Source organism: Pristis pectinata, chromosome 7, assembly GCF_009764475.1.
Source record: "Pristis pectinata isolate sPriPec2 chromosome 7, sPriPec2.1.pri, whole genome shotgun sequence".
In the NCBI taxonomy this organism is placed as follows: Eukaryota; Metazoa; Chordata; class Chondrichthyes; order Rhinopristiformes; family Pristidae; genus Pristis; species Pristis pectinata.
This window is the reverse complement of record NC_067411.1, coordinates 31,853,616-31,866,922: the sequence shown is the minus strand read 5'-3', so window position 1 is coordinate 31,866,922 and position 13,307 is coordinate 31,853,616. Positions and strand designations below refer to the sequence as shown.

Genomic DNA, 13,307 nt, shown 5'->3' with positions numbered 1-13,307 from the left:
AACCTTGTACTCCATCTTAAAGTTCATTCTTCCAAAGTGTATCACTTCATACTTTTCTGGATTGATACCCATCTGCCACTTCTCCACCCAACTCTGCATCCTGTCTATATCCCGTTGAAACCTGCAACAATCTTCTACACTATCCGCAACACCCCCAACCTTCATGTCATTTGCAAACTTACTAACCCATCCCTCCACTTCCTCATTCAAGTCATTTATAAAATCACAAAGAGCAGGGATCCCAGAACAGATCCCTCCGGAACACCACTAGTCACCAACCTCCAGGTACAATACTCTCCATCCACCACCACCCTCTGACTTCTGTGGGCAAGCCAACTCCAAATCCATAGTCAAGTCTCCATTGATCCCATGCCTCAACTTTCTGGATGAGCCATGGGGAACCTTGTCAAATGCCTTAGTAAAGTCCATATGTACCACATCCACTGCTCTACCTTCAATCTGTTTTGTCACCTCCTCAAAAAAACTCAATTAGGCTCGTGAGGCACAACCTGCCCCTCAAAGCCATGCTGACTATCCCTAATAGGACTATGCTTCTCCAAATGCTCATAAATCCTGTCCCTAAGAATCCTCTCCAATAGCTTGCCCAGCGCTGACGCAAGACTCACTGATCTACAATTCCCAAGATTATCCCCATTATCTTTCTTGAACAATGGCCTGAATGTTGTGTTGGAATAATTCATTTTCTGAGGAGTTGCAAATGGAATTGAACATTGTCCAATCAGTCAACAGGCCCCTTCTAACCATATGGAAGGATCTACATTTATGAAGCAGTAGATGGTGGGGGTCAAGGAGACTTGAAGTCTTGCAGAGATTGCCTGGGACTGTGAAGAGTGGCTTCTAACAATCATAACATCTTCCTTTGTGCAGTGTACAACTTCAACAACCATCTGTCATCTCCCCAGTGTCCACTAACTTCAATTTTTCCCAGGAGTCCTCAGTTTCACAAACTGTCAAATGTTGCTTTAAAAGAGTTCCATAGTCTAACCATTATCTGGATAAATAATCTCCTCCCAAATTCCTTATTGGATTTATGAATAAAGTTTAAAGCTACAGCTTAAAATTTATACCTTTGTTTAACCCAACAAATGGAATTTATTTTTGCTCTGCCCATGTTAACAAATTGATTGTGGACTTCAGGAGGGGAAGTTGGGAGAACCTACACCAGTCCTCATTGAGGGGTCAACAGTGGAAAGGGTGAAGTTCCTGGGTATCAACATCTCAGAGGATATACCTTGGGACCAACACAATAATGCAATCCCAAAGGCGGCACGCCAGTGACACTACTTCATTAGGAGTTTGAGGAGATTCAGTATGTCACCAAAGACACTTGCAAATTTCTATAGATGTAAGGTGGAGAGCATTCTGACTGATTGCATCACGGTGTGGTATGAAGGCTTCAATGCACAGGATCAAAAGAGGCCGCTGAGGGTTGTAGACTCAGCCAGCTCCATCACAGGCACTACTCTCCCTGCCATCGAGGATGTCTTCAAGAGGTGGTGCCTTATGGTGGCAGCATCCACCATTAAGGACCCTCACCATCCAGGATATGCCCTCTTCTCATTACTACCATTGGGGAGGAGGTATAGGAGCCCAAAGCCCCACTCAACGTTTTAGGAACAGCTTCTTCCCCTCCGCCACCAGATTTCTGAATGGTTCTTGAACCCAACCTTGTTATTCCTCTTTTGCACTATTTATTCATTTTTGTAACTTCTAGTAATTTTTAGGTCTTGCACTGTATTGCTGCCAGAAAACAACAAATTTCATGATACGTCAGTGATAATAAACCTGATTCTGACTTTCAGAATAATCTCTCAGATGGCTCCTCTTTTTCTTAAAATATGAGCAATATAAATATTGGTTTCCTAGTCTGCTTTCTACAGAGGAAGTACTAAGGAATAGTGAATAACCATAAAAATGAAGATGCTGACATCACTGGGAAAACAGATGGAATATTCTGGCTAAGAAAAACTCACCAAATGTAAGGTTTTAAATATTGAAGAAATAAAGCAGACACTAAAAAGTTACCTGCTGAAATCTTACTCAATTGTTGTACATGTCAATTAACTTCAGAATCTGTTGGTGGGTGGCAAGCTCTGATGTTTATTATACCACAGCAGTTTGGTTTTGATCGGCTGACAACAGTGAGGATCAAGTCTGAAACCTTCATTTGCACAGCTCAATTATATTGCATATCTTCAGAGTCATTGCAGGAGCTGACATATAGGCCTATTCAAAAATATTGAAAATGCACACTAAAAAAACATGTTGCTTAATTTTGAAAACAAAAGTAGGAAATTTATTACATGCATTTTGTTCAGTTATCTGATAAAACAGTCTTACTTAATGAGAACTCAAACTATTATGATATTTAAACAGGTATGCTTCTTGCACTACTGTAATCCCTCCACTACCAGTTCCCTCCCCCAATCACCACTGTGCTGCTATGGTACAGATATCCAATTACTCCTTTTGTGGCTCTGATAAAAAGGTCCAAATTACAATGGCTTGCATTTACAATCTGGAAAGTTTAATTTTTGCTAACTATATTTTTACAAAAACAAAAAATGTTTGGCAGCACAAGTGGCTGGAAAAGTACTGAGGGAGATGGTGCATGACATGGAAAATACTGTGAAATACTATGCCTCCAGTGTAAATATTTCAATGCTCCTACAACTAATCTTAATATTTAATGCAATAGTGTACCTTACAGACACTAAAAACTATGAAGTGATCCAGCAATATGCAAGTAGATATTTCAAGGAACATGCATTGCTCATAATTGTGAACTTTAATAGAGATGTGTGGAAATAGCAAAAGCCATTTGATTTACTGAACCATCAATAAGGCATGCCAGTGAATGATTGCTCCCATAGGAAGCAAATTAGTAGATCTGAACTATGATGTTGCAATTATCCACTTTATATTAAGGTTGTAAGTGGCTGCAACAGAATACTTTCCCCAATGCTTAAACACAAGCAATAGCCTTAAGGAAGATACTGAACCATGTAAGTACCCACACTAAAATCAAATCTATATCTTCAGGAGACAAGGAATGAATGTTACCGATTGTTAGACATAGCACTTCCTTCAGGAATTATGTACATAGCAGGCATTAATACAAATGAGAACCAGTCCTTTATATAAAAAACCCGTTCAAATGTGAACTACAAGTAGTAATCAGTTTTGAAGTTAAAAGAACAGCTTTATAAACAAACAGAACTGTCTACAGAGCACAGGTTACTGGACCACAGCAGGATACTGCTCAAGAGACATTAGGTTTGTAAACTGACATAACCATGAGACTTTCTCGTATGCATCAGCCAAATGTAAAACAATGGAACAATGTTAATTGGCCTACACATAACCAGGCATCAAACACCTTAAACTTAGCTATTTTGTATCGTTGGGATAGAGATAAAGGATAGGTTCCAGACAGACATATTTTGTCACCTAGTACATCAAACATGATCTATTCATATGTGCTATCAATAATTGGGATACTTGTGTACCCAGAGAGGCAGACCTCAACATTAATTTTGGACATTTGGGTTCTCTGTCCTATGCTTTTAGACCATCCATGTGAATTGCTTTAACCCAAAGATGTCCCAATGTAAATATGTAATTCAATTGAGCCATTTGTTGGACTCAAAATATTGAAGTAAACAACATCATTGCAGCTATTGAAATTGTATTGAATCACCTGTTGTTATCTTTGTTCTTAAGAATATAAAAACTCAATGTACTTTGAGTTAGAAGAGATACTACTGAGAGCATCTCCAAGAGAATGCCTGCTTGTCGTGATGAATAAAGACCATTTACATCTACTGGCTTCAGTGTGGCTTAGTCAGTCACAATTGAAATAGCTTTTTGGACTAGAAATGGAATTGGTTTGACTAAATATTAAAGGCAAGTATTCAAGCCAACTCAATCAACAAACAAATCTGCATTCATTATTCTTCTTGTCTACGTTATCAAAAATACCTGAAAGTAAACTAATGAAAATGGGCTGCATTACTCGTTAAAACCACTGAATAATGGCTTATCTACAGGAACAAACATTTATTTTGGAACAATCATAACATGGCAGTTCTAAGGACTACTGTTATCATAAAACTCAGGATGTGTAACTTGATTAGGTGCAGAATGTTCCAGTTATTAACTGTTTCATGTTTATATTAGTGTCCATTTATAACTTTCAAAGCCAGAAGTCTGAATACTTTAAAAGTTTTACTTCAAATAAAACCTTTAAATATAGCATTTCATCACCTTTCATGGGATAACTAGTAAACTATAAACTTCTGCTGTTTTAATTGAAGAGACACTGAAGGAAGGCACAGTTATTAAAGTGGTCAACTGTGCAGTCCATGTTTGAAGTTCAGGTAATTTGTTTAGGTGAATATTTGGCTGTAAACATAGCATTAAAAAATCTCAAAAGGAAACTTAAATCAATAAATATTCTTAACAGAATATTGGCCAGTTCATGAACACAAACTGATCCTTGTACACAGCACCTGCTTAAAAAAAAGTGGCAGAGCATAAAACTCCCTTTGACAAACTTAAAAAATTTTGAGTACAGGAAACAAAATAGTGAAAAGATTAGTCTTATGATCATGATGCTCAGGAGTCAAATTCACAATTTTGAACTCTGCAGTTTACAAAGTGGCAAACTTCCAATTTTAGTGAAGCTACAAGAACCAAATGGAAAACTATCATGGAATTGCTAATGACATTGCCCAGACTGGTGATCAGCTTGTTCTCGCCTCATTTCATTTTTTTGAAAGAAATTATTTAAATTGGAGTAGTTGTAAAGAAATAACAATAGAAAGGCAGACTGTGTCTCGCTGCCAGGTAAAATTGAAGTTTTCTGATCAGTTTCAAAGTTTATTTAGATCTTTGAAAGACTTCAATTTAAGGTTAAAGACAATGCACTGATGCAATCCCACTTTGATGAATAAAACAAAAATGCTGAAAATACTCAATAGGTCAGGTAGCATCTGTGGAAAGTAAGAGCTAATTTTTGGTTCAACAACCTTTCCAGCATTTTATGCTTTTATTTCAATTTTAAACACGTTACTGTAGGCTCAAGTTGATTTTTTTATTTTGCTCACATTAAATTAAGGATATTATTAATAATTGAAGTCTGCAAACAGCCAAGCAATGTACATGCAGACTGCCGAGTTGCAATCAAGTAGTGAACCAGTTCGGAAACAAAACAAATATTGGCGACAGTGATGAAAAATACCTGGAAACTGAGAAAGGCAGAAGGCAGACAGAGGTAGAGAGAAGGAGAGATTGTGCAAGAAAGAAGGGTCAACTTCAATAAAGTGAAATAGATTTGGGTGCAGATATGGCCTGTTCAATGCTCCATTAGTACATCCTCATTTGGTGATGATTACTAGTTACACATTCAGTCAATGTCTTTATCCAACGCATAAAGGTACCTTTCTACCTGCATGCCCTCACACTCAGTGGTCCTGCAACTTTCTCCCACAAGTTTGCCTACAATGGAGTGGGTAGGGTAGGGAGGGCACCTGTGAGGGGCTTACACTGAAGCACAAGTGTGCAGAGTTAAACATCATGGGGGAGTGGGGAGAGGGAGCAGAAGGGGATAGAGTAGAGGGAAACAAGATGAGGGAGGGAGAGCACAACTTTGGAGGGAATGGGTGATGTTACTCATGCTAAATCAGCAGTATCATTACTTTCTCAGCTCTGGCCTTTTTTCATACAAAATATAATTCACAGAATAAACAGCAGGATAGTCCATGTCCCATTCGTCTGCACTCTTCAACTTGTACAACTCCAGCTTGCTATTTTGGGGATCATTTATGTAAAATAGTTGAACCTAGTGGCACAGCAGTCACCACCCTTCTGAAGTAATTCAGTAAAGTGAAATGGATTGGGGTCTGGCCTGTACTATGGTCTAATAGTGGACCCTCATCCAGCAATAATTACAAGTCGTCAATTAAACTAGTTAAACATTCAGCTGATATCTTTTCCTAATGTATCAAACATATGAAGGAATCAATACATATACCAAAAACATAATTCAAGTTTATGGTTTTCTCTCCAACTTTTTGCTTTGAAAGTGTTGCAAATTTTTGTTATCTTATTTCATTCACCATAGAAATCTGAAAAAATTACATTTCTACTTCAAAAGGTTGCAGCCACTGGAAAAATGAAATAAAGTTTTTGTAATTGCTAAAACAGTTAAACAGCAACACTAACACTATGATCTAGCAGATGAGTAGCACATTTAATATAGCAGAACTTTCACCGGCTCTTTACAAAGATTCCATGCTAAGGAATAACACTGAGAACATTATCATGAATTTTGTATCTTACCGCGACAGCGATCATACTACTATCGGACTTCCATTCACTTTTTTCATATGATCCAAACTGTGAAGCTGCCTTTGCAGATTCCTTGTAGCTTACAATTAAAACACTGGGCTGGTGGAAGAAAAAAAGTTAGTGTTATTAATGATTTGTATTGCAATAATCTAAGCTACCTTAATGCATGCTGATTCAAGTTTCCAGCTGCTATAATATAATTTGATCAATGTTGAATCTTCTTACAATCATACCATGATTTCTACAATATTGCAATATAAATTCACCACATACTGTGGCTCAAGATCCAGCCTGTCTGAACTAGTTTGCAATATGCAATTAATGCTAAAGACATGCCTTCCTTAAAGGAAAAATGATCTACAGCACACTTTGTTTTGAAAATAAAACTAAACAAGGTATTCTAAATTCTTTATCTTCTTGTTGAACATAACCATTTTGACAAATATGTATATGTAGTTTCTGCATCTTCAAGATGGCTTTAACAATCTTGAATGCAGATGTTACAATTCTCTACCCACAAGCATCTTTTTTTTTGCGTTAATAGTTTCTCTACTGCAGAATATAGGAAAGAAAAATCAGAACTTTTTGCCAGACCCTCAAGACTAGAAGTTTAAATAATGTCTCACTGTGATATGGCATGTTAAGAAGGTTCTGCTATTTGCCCTCTCTCAGTTTCACCCAAATTTCTCTTTCAAGTGGTTGACAAGAGAAAAGGAACAGTTTACATACTACAATAACACTGATATTAAATAGGATTTGGATTTACATTATTCAATAATTAAGGGCACAGCAATTCCTGTAACTATAGTAAAAAGCTCAAGATAATCCTAGACTTGGGAATCAATACCTCCCTTTTCAACTGGATTCTTGACTTCCTGACCAACAGACTGCAATCCACAAGGATAGCAACAACACTTCTGCCACGATTATCCTCAACACTGGTGCCCCACAAGACTGCACCCTCAGCCCCCAACATTACTCCCTACACACTCATGACTGCATGGCCAGATTCTGCTCTAACTCCATCTACAAGTTTGCAGATGACCCCACCATAGAGGTCCAAATCTCAAATACTGATTAGTCGGAGTACAGGAAGAAGATAGAGAGCCTAGTGGCATGGTGTCATGACAACAACCTTTCCCTCAATGTCAGCAGAAGAACTGGTCACATTGACTTCAGGAAGGGGGCAGTGCACACACTCCTGTTTAAATCAATGGTGCTGAGGTCAAGAGGGTTGAGAGCTTCAGGTTCCTAGGAGTGAACATCACCAATAGCCTGTCCTGGTCCAACCACGTAGACATCATGGCCAAGAAAGCACACCAGTATCTCAACTTCCTTAGGAGGCTAAAGAAATTTGGCATGTCCAGTTTGACCCTCACCAACTTTTATAGGATGCACTATAGAAAGCATTCTATCCAGATGCATCACGGCTTGGTATGGCAACTGCTCTGTCTGGGGCCACAAGAGACAACATAATCAAAGACCCTACCCACACCAGACGTTCTCTCTTCTCCCCCCTCCTATCAGCAGAAGATACAAAAGCCTGAAAGCACGTACCACTAGGCTCAAGGACAGTTTCTATCCCACTGTTATAAGACTATTGAACAGTCCCCTAGTATGATAAGATGGACTCAACCTCAATCTACCTCATTATGGCCTTGCACCTTATTGTCTGCCTGCATTTTCTCCGCAACTATAAATGCATGTAAATACCACTATCGTTTCTGCTTCTACCACCACTGCTGCAGTGCATTCCAGGCACCTACAACTGTTCTAAAAAAAACTTGTTTCGCACATCCCCTTTAAACTTTCCCCCTCTCACCTTAAAGCTATGTCCTTTGGTATTTGTAATTACTACCCTGGGAAAAGACCATCAGCCTATCTATGCCTCTCAATTTTACAAACTTCGCTCAGGTCTCCCCTCAGCCTCTGACACAGAAAACAATCCATGTTTTCCCAACCTCCATATAGCTAATACTCTCTAATCCAGACAGCAACCCGGCAAACCTCTTCTGCACTGTCTCCAAAGCCTCCACATCGTTCCTACAATGGGGGCGACCAGAACTGCACGCGATACTCCAAATGTGGCCCAACCAAAGTTTTATACAACTGCAACATGACTTCCTGGCTCTGAGACTCAATTGCCCAACCGATTAAGGAAAACATGTCATTTGCCCTCTTTACCACCATATCTACATGTGCTGTCACTTTCAGGGAGCTATGGACTTGGGCCCCAAGATTCCTCTGTATATAAATGCCCCTAAGGGTCCTGCCATTTATTGTATACTTTCCCCTTTACATTTGATTTCCCAGAGTGCAACACCTCACACTTGCCTGGATTAAACTCCATCTGCCATTTCTCCACCCAGATCTGCAACTGATCTATATCCTTCTTCACATCCACAACTCCACCAATCTTTAAAAGTACTTAATTAACTATTAAGACAAAGATGCTATGCAAATAGTTACTCCTTATTTATGTAAATAACTTGTGCATTAAACCTAATAAATCTTTGAGCTAAAGTTACCTTGATGTAAATTAAAAAAACATTTTCATAGTTAGGAATTTAGGATACAAGTATGCAATCAATTAGCTTTCCTGTGCAATAATGAACAATAAAAATTTTCAAATGATAGATGATGATAAAGCTAGTTCCTAATGATGGATTAAGTCCCATTTCAATTAAATTGTGAATTGTTAAGAGAAGGAAAAATTTAAAGGGGCAATTTGCAGGTAACAGGTATTAGACTTTCTGAAAGATAGCAAGATGTTTTAAAAAGGGTTGACCTGGAATGCTACTTTAAGACAGATACTAAAAGGACATCAAAAGAACTGCAGATGCTAGAAAGCTGAAATAAAACCAGAAAATGCTGGAAGCACCCAGCAGGTCTCTTTCCACAACTGTTGACTGTTTCCAGAAATTTGTGTTTTTATTTTGTAAGAAAGGTGTACACAGGTTTAAAATCTGTAAAAGCCAAATTCATGCTAAAGCTGTTTCAATCTTTGAAACAGACTGCCAATTACAATGGTTAAAGGCAAAGGTTTGAGAATCACAAAACATGGAGGGAGAACAGATGTTGACTTTCTTAAATGCATAAACTATGATGAGACAAATAGTCTCAGCTCACCTTATGATTTGGTCAGGAACTTCACTAAAGCTTTGTAACCACAATAGGTCTAATTGGGCTCAGTCAAGGAGATAACTCATTAGCAAATAAAAGGAACCCATATAGAGCAAGTTATGCTGTTCTTAAGCTAATTATATTGATTAAATTATAGAAAATGCTGGACAATGGGTCTTTGACCTGAAATGTTAGCTCCATCTCTTCCCAAAGATGTGACCTGACCTGATGAGCATTTCCAGCATTGTTTTTATTTCAGATTTCCAGTATCTGCAGTTTTCTTGATTTTCACTGTTGATAAAATGTTATTTCTGATAATGTTTATACTTTCTCACCATAATGAAAAAAAATTGTACACCAAGTCCTTGTTATCCTCACACTTACTATCTCTAGATCCATATACTCATGAGGCTGGCTATGTATTACTGGAAGTCTTGCTATACATAGTGTTCTCCTCCAGAGCCCTGTTCTGAGGGGTCCATCGAATCCTGCTTGCCACGAGATGGACTGCATTTGATATTTTGTACAGGCAACCATCAATAGTTAGTATGCAGGCAGAGTCCATGTGGAGTCAGAGCTCAGTGTGGGATGGGTGTGTGACCAGAGTCAGCTTTGGAGTGTGGGCCTGGTGTGCGACCAGAGTCAGGATGTAGAGTGCAGACAGAATACTCAGCCCACACTTCAAACCATGATTCCAGCTGCAAACCAATTTATATTCCTGATTCCAGTGCTTCCAGACCAGTCCCCATCTCCAGCCACATATCTGGTCCCAGATAAATATGCTACCCAAAATTGGGGCCCCGAATCCAACTGCAAACCTATTCACATTCCTGGTCCTGGTGTTCAAGTCAGAGCCCAGCTCTGACTGCACATACGGCCCACACTCCTAGCCCCGGCTCCAGTTGCACGCTGGCTCAAACTCTGGATCCCGGCTCTGGCTGCACAATCAATCCATGCTCCAGGGATCAGGAACATGGTTAGGTTTGCCGCTAAAGTCAGGAGCTGGAGCGTGGGTTGTGTATGCAACTGCAGCTAGGATTGGGGTTGGGTTTGATTGGAGGCTGGAGTGCTTGTACATTTCAGCTTGCTTTGACAAACTCAAAAGTTATACAGAAGCCATTATAGCCATGGAAGGAGTTGATTGCTGTATGTAACTGCAAGGAACCCAAGTAGTAAGGAACCCAACTAGGACTCAACACCTCCCTCTGCAATTGGATTCTTGACTTTCTAACAAACAGACCACAATCAGTGAGGATAGGCAGCAATACCGCCGGCACGATTCTCAACACTGGTGCACCTCAAGGCTGCGTCCTCAGCCCTCTACTCCCTATACACTCGTGACTGTGGCCAGTTTCTGCTCTAACTCCATTTACAAGTTTGCAGATGATACTACTGTTGTAGGCCGTATCTCAAACAGTGATGAATTGGAGTACAGGAAGGAGATAGAGAGCTTAGTGGAATGGTGTCATGACAACCACCTTTCCCTCAATGTCAACAAAACTAAAGAGCTGGTCATTGACTTCAGGAAAGGAGTCGGTGTACATACACCTGCCTACATCAATGGTGCTGAGGTCGAGAGGGTTGACAGCTTCAAGTTCCTGGGAGTGAACATCACCAACAACCTGTCCTGGACAGACCACGTGGATGCCATGGCCAAGAAAGCTCACCAGCGCCTCTACTTCCTCAGGAGGCTAAAGAAATTTGGTTTGTCCCCTTTGACTCTCACCAACTTTTACCGATGCACCATAGAAAACATCCTATCAGGATGTATTGGTATGGCAACTGCTCTGCCCAAGACCGCAAGAAGCTGCAGAGAGCTGTGGACACAGCCCAGCACATCATGGACATCAGCCTCCCCTCCTTGGACTTTGTCTTTACCTCTCGTTGTCTTGGTGAAGCAGCTAGCATAATCAAAGACCCCACCCACCCAGGACATTCTCTCTTCTCTACTCTTCCATCAGGTAGAAGATACAGGTGCCTGAGGGCATGTACCACCAGACTTAAGGACAGCTTCTACCCCACTGTGATAAGACTATTGAACAGTTCCCTTATACAATGAGATGGACTATGACCTATGACCTCACAATCTACCTAGTTGTGACCCTGCACCTTATTGCACTGCACTCTCTCTGTAGCTGTGACACTTTACTCTGTACTGTTATTTTTTTTACCTGTACTACATCAATGAACTCTGTACTAACTTGAAGTAACTGCACCGTGTAATGAATTGACCTGTAAGATCAATTTGTAAGACAAGTTTTTCACTGTACCTCAGTACAAGTGACAATAATAAACCAATACCAATAGTATCTGCATATTTATTATCCACAGGAAGTCCAAGCCACCATCCCTCATGAATAATGAAGACTGTATCGTGGTAAATCAGAATACTAAAGTAGAAAATTCCATCACCCAGACCCCTTCCACCAAACTCCATGCACTAATACATTAAATTGGAGGCTTCCCAAATTCTAGCCAAGATTGTGAAAAGTTGGGAACTTTGCAACTTTGAAATTATAGACTAAAAAATCCCTCTTCTATAAACCAATGTTTGAAAACAATTAGAAAATAAACAGCAAAATTTAAAATGAAAACGCCAAAAATACTCAAGCCAGGCAGTGAATGTTAATAAAAGTTTCAAACCAATTACTTTTAATCATAACAATTTTTATTTTACTATATAAATGTTTTTAGAACGTATCCATATACTAGGGTTCCCATCCTAAAAACATCAGCAAGCTGCGCCAAATGTAAATGGAAAAATTTTGAATGTGCACCTTTGTAAAAGTATTCAAAGTCAACGCCTTAGCCAGCTATTTAATGATTATCAAACAAATTGCATGGCATGAAAATATTTTGGCATAAAACAAACTTGTTTAGTGGTTTAAATTATACAATATAATCACTGGACACGTTTTATGCTGATTCTAGCATGCAATTCAACCAAAGTGTTGTGACTGTTAAGATACACTGTTTACCAAAAGATACCATTTATTAAAAATTCAAATCCATTGCATCACCTGTCTTACCACTATTGCTACAACTGACAGACCTACAGCCCTAGTGCATCAGCTCCCTATAACATTATTCAAATATAAAGGCCAAAGCACACAATGGTCATTATCATGAGTTGCATATCAAGCGCCCCTCCCCCCGACTAGCAAATACACTTTCATACGTTTACAGGTAAAATGGAAATATAACTGAACTGCTCATTTCCAACTGTACTCACATTTCTGATCAATATGACAGACTCCATATGCCAACTATGTCATAAAGATTACATATCAACACTAATCAGAGTGTGGATACTCAACTGAAAGTTTAATGTAAAGGTGACTGTATTGCTAAATTAATTTTTTTTTACAAACTCAATTCTTATTTCAAAACAGCTAGAAATATGCCACATAATAAGTTAATTCAGAGAAGGGAAAATATTTTGGAAGGAAAGGCTTTGTAAACAGCACAATTTTAAAGGAGTTACAGGAATGGACACATTGCATTCAAATACAAATCCTCAAATCCAGCAGAAAAAAGTTGAAAAAGCTTTGATGCATATGAAAACCTTCATTTTTATAAACAGAGGCCTGCAGTACAAAAGCCAGGAAATGATAAAGTTGCATAAAACACTGGCTGGTCTCACCCAGATTACTGTGACCGGTTTTCAGGCAGGATGTCAATGTCTTAGTGCATACTCAAGTTATGCGGAAAGACTGAAGCTAAGATTGCCCTCCCTAAAATAGGGATGGTTAATGGCAAGAGGTTTCAACACTACATAAAAAACTTTTCCCACTAGAAATGAAGATAAATGA

The 13,307-nt window shown here is 39.1% G+C and overlaps 1 protein-coding gene across 4 annotated transcripts in view; it reads right to left on the bottom strand.

The window, feature by feature from the left end:
* Positions 1-13,307, bottom strand: part of ric1 (RIC1 homolog, RAB6A GEF complex partner 1) — a 99,011-nt gene that overhangs the window by 75,579 nt on the left and 10,125 nt on the right. For 3 of the 4 annotated variants that reach the window (XR_007956677.1, XR_007956678.1, XM_052020349.1), the window contains exon 2: positions 6,364-6,471. The exons of the other annotated variant lie outside the window; for it this stretch is intronic. Coding sequence is in view for 1 of the 3 variants with exons in the window: in XM_052020349.1 (XP_051876309.1) it covers positions 6,364-6,471 (108 nt within the window). In the remaining 2 variants the exon portion in view is untranslated. The remainder of the gene's footprint in view (positions 1-6,363; positions 6,472-13,307) is intronic. 4 annotated transcript variants of the gene reach the window in all.